General features: G+C 36.4%; 1 protein-coding gene across 2 annotated transcripts in view; it reads left to right on the forward strand.

Annotated features, from left to right (window-relative positions):
• The window catches only part of LOC144972354 (chromosome transmission fidelity protein 18 homolog), a 63,913-nt gene extending 52,779 nt beyond the window's left edge, over positions 1-11,134 (forward strand). For both annotated transcript variants that reach the window (XM_078913464.1, XM_078913463.1), the window contains exons 18-24: positions 248-397; positions 2,408-2,538; positions 3,360-3,444; positions 3,822-3,865; positions 8,795-8,960; positions 9,760-9,841; positions 10,637-11,134. In XM_078913464.1, coding sequence (XP_078769590.1) covers positions 248-397; positions 2,408-2,538; positions 3,360-3,444; positions 3,822-3,865; positions 8,795-8,960; positions 9,760-9,841; positions 10,637-10,740 — 762 coding nt within the window. In that variant the 3' untranslated portion in view covers positions 10,741-11,134. The remainder of the gene's footprint in view (positions 1-247; positions 398-2,407; positions 2,539-3,359; positions 3,445-3,821; positions 3,866-8,794; positions 8,961-9,759; positions 9,842-10,636) is intronic.
• The last annotated feature ends 2,836 nt before the right edge of the window (positions 11,135-13,970 follow it).

Below are 13,970 nucleotides of genomic sequence, written 5' to 3' on the forward strand. Positions count from 1 at the left end.
AGGGGGAATCTATCTTTATGGTCTATCAAGCGAAGAAGAAAAAATGTCTGAAAAAAAACAAGCATCAGCTGCAATGCAGAGCAGTAGGAGCTATGTTTCTTGCTTAACGAAAATACTAGATACCAGCAAAGGGGCTCAATCTCAGGCCTCCAAAGTGGAACTGCAACACCTTATGCACTCTGCCATCTCCATTGTGATCATTTTATTTTATTTTTTTTTGGTCATTGTTGCTGTTTTTACTCACCAGGCTAACCAGAAACAAACCAAGACCAAGAACTTGTTGACCTCCATGATGGCTGACATGACCCCCATTGTCAGGAAGTTCATCAATCCTGACCAGATGGTCATGGATATGTTGTCTCCCCTTATAGATGTCCTGCAACCCACCCTCAGACCAGTAAGTGTTCTCATTTTTTCTTTTGATCACTTGTTTTTATTATTAAGTGTCCAAAAAAAAATACTTTGTAAATGACAAAAAGAAATTTCACAAAAAAAAAAGAAGAAAGAGTTGTAAGAATGCCAGTGTTCCAGTCATTAATAAAGGTCTCAAAAATTGTATGCTATGCAATGCGACCCATAGCCAGAGGATGTTTTTTTGGGTTTTTTTTTTTTTCTCAATAAAGGCCTGTTTGCCTTTTGACCTACTTCTTCCTTCATGGGTTCGTTGATGTGCGCAAAGTGTAAATTGAAACTGAAGTCTGTGACGAAGGATCATTTTGGTAACATAATGGCATCAATATTAAATTTAAAAAATTTTTAAAGAATTTTAATATACTGCAAATGAAAACTAGCGGGAATAAGAGAGCAAAAATCAAGTTTGTCCACTTTGTTTCCTATGTGAAGTTATTCTTAGTTTTCTTTTTCTTTTCTTTCCTCAATTTTTTGACCAACTCCACATAAGCACTCAGGTTCCAACTTCCTGAGTAGAGTTTTGAAAATGATTGACTAATTGCGTTTGACAGATTTTTTTTAACAATAAAGTTACCGTCAAGTTTGTTTGTGCCAGTAAGCTTCCATCAATGGTAGGTTTCAACAAAGGCCAGAACCATACTTCTGTGTTACTGAGATCCCAAATGTATACTGTAAACTGCTCTCTTTGGCTCAGTGGTATAATTCTTTGTCTTGTAGTATATTCAAGCTATGTTGAGCATGATTAGTGATTGGATAGCCTCAAATGTTTGAACCTGCTGTTATGTCTTTTGGAAGTTGCATTTCACACATTAATTACCCCCACTCAACTCTGGTGTGGATAAGTACTTAACTATAATCTATGACAGATATTGTTTGAGTGCCAATGCATATAAGGCAACAAATGGGCAACTTGCACTAGTATACCTGCCTACTTTTACGGATTGTCTGTAATTGTTACGGAAATTAGGTAACAATTTCGGACATACGGAAATGGAAGAAATATTGAGGATTTTGATTTCACAGAAATTTGGTCTTAGTGTTGGAGAAAAAAAAAATTATTTTTTTTTTCTTTTAAGTTCCCACAGTTATCCAAGAAAGAAAAGAAAAAAGTGCCCTTAAAGTTATAAAGGCTACTGCTCAGTTCACGCCCATGATAGCTTAGTCAATTGCCAGCTCGTAATTGTGGAGGTCAATAACATTTATTTTACGGAAAGAAAGTTGTAGATACGCAGTATTTGTTGTTGTTGTTGTTGTTGTTAATTGGTGGAGTATTACTAAAATTGTACCATTTATTACTGATGAATTTTGTGTTGGCTACTGATTTTGAAATGTTCAATTAGACAGGTATGCACTAGTAGGGGAAATAATGTCATATAAAAGTGTAGCAAAAAAATTGTTATTGTCCATTTCACGCTATAGAAACCGGGATAAACTCTAATTTATGGGCCTAATAATGGCTCAGAAGGACTACGTTACTACCAGGGGAATAAATTAAGAATTGGGAAACAAACTGAGCATAAGGATTCTGGAAAGGCATTATTTGTGTGGCTATGTGGTCTTGTGGTGTGACACTCGTTTTCAGATCGGAATGTCCTGGGTTCGAGCCTCGCTCTGCGCATAGATGACTCCTTGGAAAAGGATCTTTACTCACATTCTCTCACCATAATCAGGTGTAAAAAAAATTGTAATATCGCCTAACAGGCGTCCTGTCTTGTTCTACGTGTTGCTGTTAGTCAGGGACCCTTTGTAAAGCACTTTGAGCACGTTTAGTGGATATTGGACTGTATAAAAGCTCAAGTTTTTATTGTTTTGTTTTAATGTTCATATTTATTATGATAAATAATAAATAAAGATAAATCGTAAACGTACAAAATATTTATTGTATATAAGGTTTCAATCTTTCAAACTCATTGGAGGGTCTGCATTATAGAAAATTCATATCACCCAATTTGTTAAAAGTTTAATTTTTAAACCAAATGTCACTCCAATTTTACAGGTAAACACCCTATTGTACAGTAACAGAGAGAAAGAGGAGCTAGCCAACGTGGTTCGGATCATGATAGCTTACAACATGACGTACCGTCAAGAGAGATCATTTGAAGGGCAATACAACTACGTCCTTGACCCGTAATTATTATTGCCTTACTTTTTGGGGCTTTTTATTCAGATTATGGAATAAATACTGCAGGATTGGAATTGGAAGATGTTTTGGTTTTTTTCAGGGGTTGAGGTGTATTAAAAAAAGGGAGGAAAATGAACTGACTGTCCTTAACTTACGATGGGTTTTGATTAAGAATATGAGAGAAATACTGCAGGATTGGAATTAAAGCTTTCTTTATTTCAGGGGTCGAGGTGTTTTAAAAGGGAGAAAAAGGAATTGACTGCCATAACTTAACATGGTGTTTGATTAAGATTATGGAATAAATACTGCAGGATTGGAATTTGTAATTTTTTTTTAGGGGAGAGGTGTATATATTTTTTATTGTTTTAAACGAGGAATTAAAGGCCATATTTAAAGAAATGACTCATTTAATGGTCAAAGGAATGCCAACAATATGCTCAAAAAAAGCATATTTGTGTCTGAATTTTAAAATTTAATTTACACCTTTTTAGGATTGTATGCTTTTCTTCTAAGTGTAGATTATTTAAAATCAGAATAAGATCAAAAAGTTATTTCCGTTGCGTTATTTATATGGTATTGGACTGTCAACATATGTTTCACTTTCTATTTATTATTATTTGATAGTATAGTATTAGTGGTTAATTTACATTTTTCCATAACTTGTTCTCAAATTTTACGGCATTTATAAATATAAATTTATTATAAGAATCAATTAGTTCTAAAATTATCCAACGAGACTAATATAAATATTGTCATTTTTGATCCACTTTAGCTATTTTTTCATTTGAAAAACCTTCAATTTCATCACTGATGTATTTTTCCCCAGAAATGTTGAGGAAATAGTTCAGTTCCCAGACTTAAAACAAAGAAAACAATTGACTTATGCAGCTAAACAGATGATAGCAAGAGAGGTAACTTGATTACATTTATGATATTTTTTATTTTGATATTATTAATAATATTATTATTATAAGCATTATTAATATTATTATTATTATTATTACTATTATTGTTATTATTATTATTATTATTATTATTATTATTATTATTATTATTATTATTATTATTATTATTATTATTATTATTATTATTATTATTATTACTATTAGTATTATTGTCATTGTCATTGTATATATTTTGATATTCTTATCTTTGCATCTCTCTCCACTGAATTAAACTTCATCTGTATTATTTTTCGGAGGATCAGAGTAAGAAGTAAACTAGAGTCAATCAATGAAACCTTTTTTATCACCTACTTTTTAATTTTTATTGTCTGTCTACCTCATAGATTGAGTTGGAGAAAATGAGGAGAACAGATGGTCCCAAACAAGAGTAAGTAGATATGCTTGTTTTGTTAAAACATTAGGACAATTCTATCTAAATATGGTTTGACCATTTGTTGCTTTTCATTCCGTCCATTGGTTAAATATATTGAAAGAATAAACAAATGTCCACTTTTATGTGAGCAATTCATCACAAAACTTTCCTCATGCCCAAATCACTCAACAATACTTCATTATGTCCCATAGTCATGTCTTTGGGGTTTTGACATTAAGCACTATAATAATAATACTGCGCCCTTATATAGCGCTTTACAAAAATAGATAAATATATAAACAATTACTATAGCTATTAGGTGCAGACAGATGCATTTCAATATTTAAAATGCTATCAACATAGTCCCAAAAAAAAAAATCAAGCAAAGAAATGTTTCCTTAAGTAATATGTCTTTAGATTGCTTTTGAAATATATAAATATACAAGTATAACACAATCCCAAGTCATTTACCATTAGGTAAAGATCTTGACTTGTAAATGGGCATAATATTGACATGTGTAGAGAATTGGTAGTTGAAGTTGTCCATCAATGCCTAAAGGCCCCTTTGATCTAAAGTTTATCCTGGTTTCTGTAATGGACAATAGTTACTTTGTATAAAATGTTAGTCCACCAGATCTAACAGGCCCAGCTACCCCATCAGTGCAGAGTATACAGTATACTTCTTCTTCTAGGTTCCATGCCTGGTCCAGGCTTCGGATACTGCATGAATTATCTCTCTCCATTCCTCCCTGTCTCTTGCCTTTTCAAACAGCTCTTGGATTGTTAGGCTGGTGAAGCCCTTCAGTTGGTCTATGAGTGTTTTTCTTTGTCTCCCCCGGGCGCGTTTACCAGGTATTTTTCCACAACTTGCCAGGTATTCATTCTTATCTTTCCTTACTATGTGTCCGAAAAAGGATAGTTGTCGATCCACTATTAAGGGCATTAGTTTCCTTTGTTGGTATGTTTGTTTTAGCACTTCTTCGTTCGTTTTGTGTGCAGTATACGATATTCTCTGCATCCTTCTCAAGCACCACATTTCAAAAGCTTCAATGTTCTTTTGTGTTTCTGCATTTGTTCGACAAATGGATGATGCCAAGTCTGCAAAGATAGATCATCATCAAGCCCTACTGCAACCTCCTCGTGGTGTCGAACGGTAACAGGTCAAGCTGGCCAACTGCAGAGGGCGACAAGAATAGGCAATGGCAAACCATTCTTGTAACTTTGCCGAGTTAACTGCATGAATAAGTCCAAAAAGTTAAACGGTGACAGCGTAAAGGGGAGCATGTTTTCACGGAAGACTGCTGCCTCGCTCGGTTGGGAGCGTGATGTTCGTCAGGTCACACCGAACCGTCAGCCAGTTACTAGGCGAAATAAATTTAACAAATGTGACAAAACCAAAATTGGGACATGGAATGTCAGGACCTGTGCCCAAAAAGGAAAACTAAACAACATTCTGAAAGAAATGAAACGGCTCCAAATAAATATTCTTGGCCTGGCAGAGATGAGATGGAAAGAGCAGGGAACCATGTCAAAACAAGAAAACAACATGACATATAAGATCATATGGAGTGGTGGAACCTCTTTCCAAAAAGGAGTAGGGATGATCTTAGACCAAAAATCAACCAAATTTTACAAAGGGCACGTAGCAATCTCAGACAGAGTTTTGCTGGTTAAGCTAAGAGGACCTGTAGTTGACACCAATATTATTCAAGTTTATGCACCAACAGAAGAGGCGACAGATGCAGATATGACAGAGTTTTACCATTCACTAGACAAAGCAAAACGAATGTGTAAATCACAAGAAGTCCTTATGGTAATGGGGGACCTAAATGCTAAGATTGGCAGAGGCAGAGATGGTGACATAATCGGACCACATGGACTCGGAGACAGAAATGAACGAGGAAACATCTGGGCAGATTGGTGTAGAACAAATAAATTAATGATTTCAAACACCTGGTTTCAACAACACCCAAGAAGAACCTGGACATGGCAATCACCAGGGGACAGAGCAAGGAACCAGATAGACTTTATAGCAGTATCATCAAGATTCAGAAATGGCATATTAAATTGCAAAACCTACCCAGGCGCCGATGTAGACAGTGACCATGTCCCAGTTGTTTGTACAATAAGGATAAAGTTTAAAGCTATTCAAAGAACAGCTGGTAGAATAAAGAGGGATTACAGGTTATGCAAAGACAATGGCATACAAACAAAAATGAGAGAAGAATTTGAAAATGCACTCATGATACAAAGCCAAAGTGAACCTGATAATGAAAAATGTGAAAAACAATTTGATATATTCCAAAAGTGTGTCAAAGCAACTGCAGAAAAGCATTTACCAATAGCTCAAATAAACAGCAAAAAGGAATGGATGACAAATGAAATTCTAAACCTATTTGAAGAAAGACGAAAATGCAACAGAGGGTCTGCAGAATACCAAACATTGAACAACCACATTAAATCCAAATGCATCGAGGCACACGAGAACTATCTAGACTGGAAATGCTGCGAAATCGAAAGAGAATACAAACCCAACCCCAACAAGCTCACCAAAGAATAAAAGAACTATCAGGGAAAAGGAAAAGCAAAGCAGCAGGAAGTTGTATCCAAAACAAACAAGGGGAACTGCTATTTGAAGAACAACATATAGAAAGCCGATGGGTAGAATACATAGGCGAACTGTACAATGATCCAAATAGAAATGAACCACCACTGAAATTCAAAGAACCATTAAGCGGACCAAACATCACCAAAAGTGAAATTGAACATGCCATGGAACGAATGAGGGATGGTAAAGCAACAGGCCCTGATGAAATATCTGTAGAGGTATTAAAAAGCCTAGGAGATCTAGCAATTGATGAACTTCACATATTATTCAACAATATATACAATACTGGGAAAATTCCAGAAGATCTCTGTAACTCTATTTTCATAGCAATACCAAAGAAAGCAGGTGCAGTCAGATGCGAAAATTTTAGAACTATAAGTTTAATAAGCCACATCAACAAAATACTGTTGCGTATAATTATCAACAGGCTAAGGAATAAGATTAACCCCGAAATCGCAGAAGAACAATATGGATTCCAACCTGACAGAGGGACAAGGAACGCAATATACCTCCTCCGTGTTTTAAGTGAAAGAGCTATACAGGTTCAGACCCCACTATACCTCTGTTTTGTCGACTACAAAAAAGCTTTTGATAGAGTACGCCACGAAGAAATACTAAAACAACTGCACTCCATTGGCGCTGATGAGAAAGACCTCAGACTCATGCAAACATTATACTACACCCAGCAGGCATCTATCAAAATCGGAAACTCTACAGGAAATTCCATTCCTATTAAGAAAGGAGTCCGTCAAGGGTGTGTTGCCTCACCAGATCTGTTTAATCTATACCAAGAAACAATCATGAGGGGCATAAATAATATGGAGGGAATAAAAGTGGGAGGTCACAACATAAATAATATAAGATACGCAGACGATACGGTACTCATTGCAACATCAGAAATCCAACTTCAAAAGATTGTTGACAAAGTGGTAGTAGATAGTGAAGCCAAGGGAATGGAAGTGAATATCACCAAAACGGAATGCATGGTAATACAGAAAAACCCGAAAACAACAACACCTGCAATATAACGATTCACGGCGAGCAACTTACCAACGTAGAAAGTTTTAAATACCTAGGTTCAATAGTGACAACAGATGGAAGATGTAACCGAGACATACGAGCAAGAATAACTCAAGCCAAACAGGCCTTCATGGACCTGGGAAACATTTTGAAAAACAAACAGATGTCGTTCGGGATTAGATTCCGAGTCTTGAAGTGCTACGTGTGGCCAATCTTGTTATACGGATGCGAAAGCTGGACTACAAATGCAGAAACACAAAAGATACAGTATACATAGGGCAATAAAAAAACCTCTACTACACCTGAGATCAATTTCATGCCCTCTCTTCTAATGGAGTGTGGTTTGCTGACACTCTCCAGTTGCTGAGAAAACAATCCTGGCTGTCTGGCCACTACAAATACCAGCATGCGCAAATTAAAATTTCAACAATCACTTATCCACAACTGTCAACGTTCAGTCATAGTACAGTACCCATACCACCCACTCCTTAACATACACAATCAACAGACCAAACACAACATATTATAATTATAGGCAACAGAGCTTTTGTTCACAAACCACAAAGAGGTGGAAAAATCTGCCAGATGAAATATTGACAGCACCAAGTCATGAGCAATTCTTGGCCATTCTGAGCGTGCACAACACGGTGCTGTGCTTGTCGCCAACATAAATGACACTAGCTGCCCTACCCCTGAAGGAGAAGCCAGTGCTCTACCATTGAGCCCTAAAGAAAAACTGCTACTTTATTGTTATATGTCTCTGTTAACCTTGCATGTCTCACTTACTATGTCTTCTTTCCCCTTATAGCTGTTTTCCAACATGCTTTCTGTCTTTTTCTTGGGATGAGATTACTTGGTTTTGTCCTGTTCCCTGGCCGGATACCCTAGCTGATAGTGGGAGGGAAGCAGTCAAATTTATAGTTAGGGTTTTGGAGATATTTTTTTTTCTTGTAAATCATCTCTGTTATGCATTGTATTGTTTTTGTTTTACATATGATTTGTAAGCATTTGAGTGTGTTCCTCTTAGTGGGGATCTGTGCTTGTGTCTGGATGAGACTTTTAGGTGATCTCAAACTAAGTACGTTGATAATGAGCTCTTGGAATCTTCATCTGTTCCCTATCTAAATCAATTTCCCTCCGTCTTCCTTTTTCTTGGCTACTTCAATTGTAATTCTAGATTTTTTTTACTATCCCATATTCTTCGCTCATATGACCTTAATGTGTTGCAGGGGCCGTAAAACACTTAAAAACACATAAAAACACAAACATGTCTCAGATATTTCTCTTTTTTTTTTCCCTTTCCTTGAACACATTAGATCAGTCAGTGGCTCAACAACTGCAGGAAGCTCCACGAACCCATCAACCACAAACACCAGCAAAAACAATAAAACTGATAAGACGACCAATCAGGAGAAGCCACAGACGAGTGTCGTGCCGAATCATTTGAAGAAACTGGAAGCCAAAAAGATTTCAGAGGACAAGGTAATAATCATCGTGAAAAATGAGCTTTTTTTATATAGCACAATATCCACTAAACGCGCTCAAAGCACTTTACAAGGGGTCCCTGACCAACAGCAACATTTAACATGTAGGACGGGACATGACACCTGTTAGGCAATATTACAATTTTTTTTGGACAGAGACAATGCTGTTAACGGCCAGGTACTCATTTTACTTTTAAGTACGGTGAGAGAATGTGAGTAAAGAGCCTTTTCCAAGGACTCATCTATGTGCCGAGTGAGGCTCAAACCCGGGACCTTCCTATCCGAAAGCGAGTGTCATAATACCACGAGACAACATATCCACAAGTGAGGATGCAAGTTGTGAAGTTGGAGTTAAAAATGGGTATGCTGTCTCATGTAATAAAGACAAATTCCGAGCTCCCTTTTGTCTAATGCAAAGCACATCATCTCCAATCTCCTGGCCCCTTCCATTCTCTCCCTCAAGGCACACTAGCCCTTGAGCGCTGGATAGGCCAAGAGGGGGGGGGGGGGGGGGGAAAGTGGTCGTTTAGAGCCATTAGGCCCAAGGAGCCGGAGTTTCTATAGCGTGGAATGGACATTAGAGATTGCTTGCTATCCTTTTGATAGGATGTTAATCTATTACAGCTTTTCAGATTAACAGACCCAGCTACCCAATCACTACTGAATGGCCGGGGTTGAAAGGGGGGGGGGGGGGGGGGCCTCTTGACTCTACCCGCAGAGAGATAACATAAACCTTGACCATATATTTAAATTTTTATTCTTGAAATCTTAACTCCACTGTTTCTTTTCATCTCTAGCCTGGCATCAATTTCTTTGGCAAGTTCGTGAGAACCAAGAGAGAAAAGTCTACAAAAGACACAGAATGCACTGTTAAAGAAGGTACCTACCTCTCTCTCTCTCTCTCTCTCTCTCTCTCTCTCTCTCTCTCTCTCTCTCTCTCTCTCTCTCTCTCTCTCTCTCTCTCTCTCTCTCTTTCTCTCTCTCTCTCTCTCTCTCTCTCTCTCTCTCTCTCTCTCTCTCTCTCTCTCTCTCTCTGAGCCATTTATCTTGTTGTTAAGTAATGTGTTTGTTTTTATTGTTGGCTGAAAAAAGGTTTTGAGCTGAAACGTTCTGTATTTGTTATTTTGTTCTTTTTTTTTTAAGCTGTTTTTTTTTTTTTTTTGTTTATTACTTTTTTTACAGTCCACAGTTTCTAACAGCTTAGTATCTCTTTCATTATTAAATGTCCAATGTGCGGGTGGTTGGATGGGAGCATCACCCTTGAATCATATACCTATGATGTTCGCATGGGTGTACGATCCGATAGTGATGTCGTTTCTTCTTCTCTTTACTAGCCTATCCTGCTTCTTTGGTTTGTGATTGTATTTTTGACAGGGGATATTTTTTTTTCTGTAAATCTTCTGCCTGTTTGTTCTTGGTTATTTATAATTTAGCTTATGATATCTTTAGGTTATGATTTTGATTTACATTTGTACTATTTTTGTTAGATTGCTTGTTTTTTTGTTTCAGCGGTTTCTCATATAACCTCAATTGTGTTGGAAGAGACCTAAAGCAACAAACAAACAAACAAAAAATGTCCAATGTAATTTTCTTAGCTCAGTTTTCATATTCCAAGTGAATGTCAATTTTACCAAAAACTGTAAATTCGATTCAATTATGTTCCTTCCATGACAGATAAGAATAAAGGGAAGTTGCTGGACACCATCATTTGGTTTCATTTCAAGGAGGGATTTTCCAATGCTGTACGCAAAACCATCAAGGTGGAAGATTTCTTGTAATCAAGAGAGTGCCTCAAAGGAAAGATGGATTGACAGTAATAGAACCATTGAATTTGCTAATTTATGGAGAGAGAGAGAGAGAGAGAGTGAGTCTTGAAATGGTTATCTATTGGATGAATTGTGATTGTACAAATCTACTATCCATGGTTGTTGGAGAGTTTAACTCTATGTCCAACTTGCACGTAGTCTCCCCACCCCCCTCCCCAATAAAAAAAAAAATTATAGTTCAATAACAATACATATTATGAACTATTCTGTTAAGTGAATAAATAAATAAAAGTATTATATATGTTTATGATCTATCATTTTCACCAAAAGAGCTGTCACAATAATGTAACATCTTCAAATGATAGTATGGAAATAGAATAACTGTAAATAAAATTACAAAACAATAGATTTTTATTTTTGTGTCTATTTCAAATTCATTCATTGTCTCATCATTTTTTATTTTTTTTTTTTTTTTTTGGGGGGGGGGGGGGGGGGGTTAAAAGTTTATGTGACTACGTGTCCACGAGGACAGTTGAACTCAAACTAAAACTCTATGACATGTCCTGTTCTGATCCATTATCTTGGCGCTAATGTAACCTTAATGTGTCTCCAAAAAAAATAAGGCATTTCTCAATTGTTCATTTTTTCTCATAACTAGATCAGATAAATATTTTTGGGACATGGATGGCTCAGTTGGTATAGCAATCTCTTCAAAGTAAAATGTCTGGGTGGGGTTCCCTACCTCCCATAATGGGCAGGGAGGTACTTAATGTGTCTTCTATCCCCCTGTAACTGTTTTCCAATTGCTTTCTGTCTGTCTTGGAATGAGATTACTTAGTTTTGTCCTGACTCTGCCTCCAGAGACCTTGCCTGGGAGGAAAACAGTCGAATTTATAGTTTTGGGAGATGATATTTTTTTTCCTTGTATTTTTCTTTCTGTTATGTACTGTTATTTTTTTATTTTTAACATATGATTTGTAAACATTGTGTTCCTCTTATTTGGGACCTGTTCTTGTGTCTGGATGAGACTTTTAGGCGATCGTGTGCTCTTGGAATCTACATCTGTTTCCTATTTGAATCAATTCCCCTTTGTCTTACCTTTTCTTGGGTACCTACTTTAATTGTAACTCTAGAACTTTTTACTATCCCATTTTCTTCTTTTTTACTGGCGCTGACATGACATTGAAGTGTTGCAAGCACCGTAAAACCCTTTAAAATAAAGTAAAATGGCATTGCCGTGTGCAATCAAGGTCTATTTCTGACAACCTTGTCCACTAAAAAGTGATTGGTTAGCTGGGTCTGTTTAACCTGACTGAAAATGGTGCCTACTATAATTATAATGTATAACAGATAAATGTTTCTGTCTATTTAGCTTTACTAACAGTAACTGAAATAACCATGGCCCAGACTCCTCTTAGAGACCAAGAGATCGTAATATAATCTTTTCAATTCATATCATCATGGACTGAACGTAATTTCCGATAAGATGGAAGATTGATTACCTACACCCTTGTTTTCTCTTCGAACCCTGTCTGGAATCTTTGACCGATCTCCTCCATCTGGGTATTCTGTCATACTCTGAAATAAAAACAAATATTTAAAATTTGGCCAGGAAGTTTGTCCTTAATTCAAATATTGAATGATCTAAATGACCCTCATCTTGGAAAAAAAAAACAACACTCAAACCTGGGACTTCTTTGAAGGCATTCTTAAAGTCCCAGGTTTCAGAGTTTTTCTCAAGATTTGTGTCATTTTATTCAATTGATATTTGAAGGACGAGTTTTCTGGCCAATTTTTTTTAATCTGTGTTTTTTTTTTCAGCATTGGTCAACCTAAAAAAATGAAAAGTTAATTTAAATTTAAAATGATCATAAATATCAAATTTTATATTTTTAATAATAATAATAAGCATATTTCTATAGTGCCTTTCGTCGAAACATCAAAGCACTTTTAAAAAACAACAAAACAGGACATTGTTTACCCAGGTAACAATAACATTGCGAGACCATATCACCCAATATCAAAACATTATGAGCATAAAACAGGCATCAAAAACATCGTCAATACATAAGTCACATATAATGCATTTAAAATTCAGTCAAGTAAATATGTGAAAAGATATGTTTTCAGGAATTTAAAAAAAAAACAACTTATAAACAAGATGATGGCCTTTTTAATTGATCAACATTTGATGAAGGAGTTTTCTGGCCAAATTTTTTACAATGATTTTTTTTTTTTCAAAGTACGGCAACAAAATCCCAAATCAAACTCTATTGCCTCTTCTGTTATCTTCTTTTGTGGGTTTCTGGTCTTGTGGTGCGACACTCTGCTTCTGGCCCGTAGGTATGTGGTTTGAATCCCATTTGTGGGTAGCACAATGTGGAGTGGAGTCCTTAGAAAAGACTATTCAAATAGGGCGGATCAAAGAAGTTGTGAATCCACACCTTTTACTTTTACTCCACCAGTTCCAAACTCATTGGAAGTGTGTATGTAACCAGTCCTTTGGAGGACTAATAATGAATAGGTTACATATTGAATCATAAGGTGGCATAACTATTTTAGTAGCAGGGTGTATGGGCATATTCTTAGGATTATGGGACATAAAAGAGAGAGGATGGGTGATCTTTAAGCATACTTTAGACTAGAAAATAAGATGTCATCACTCTGAAACCAGAGGCTCAATTATACAAGATATATATCAAGTCCTCCAAAAGAGTGGTTTGACACTTCCAATGATATTGGAACCAGTATTTTGACATCACACTTTTGTTTCCTATTGAGTGTTAAATGAGTTCTTATTTGTAACAATGGCGTATGAGGTCTCAAAAAAGGTTTTAATAGCACCTTAAGGGCGTCATGTCTCATCTTACATGTTAAGTGTTGCTGTTGGCTTGGGACCCTTGTAAAGCGCAAAAAGTGGATACGGTACTCGCTGGATTCTAGCAAGCTCTTGTGAGAAGCCAAAAGGCGAGATTGCCGAAACCGATGGTCATGGGAGGTAATCTATACATAGCCTGTTCTTCAAGTATTATTTCCTGCATTACTTCCCCTTTACCGTTGATGCCGGTCGATTTGAGAGGCTGGACTGGTTTCACGCATTACCGGCTCAGATTGAGCTGTTTTTGTTTATACATTTTTCGGGGGGGGGGGGTTATTATTACTTTTATTTGTTTTGTTTTGTTTGTTTGTTTTGCTTGTTTGGTGTTGTTTATCTTCTTGATTTTTTACGTTTTATACAAGGA

Source organism: Berghia stephanieae, chromosome 5, assembly GCF_034508935.2.
Source record: "Berghia stephanieae isolate SIO BIC M18660-M18661 chromosome 5, UCSD_Bste_1.3, whole genome shotgun sequence".
NCBI lineage: Eukaryota > Metazoa > Mollusca > Gastropoda > Nudibranchia > Aeolidiidae > Berghia > Berghia stephanieae.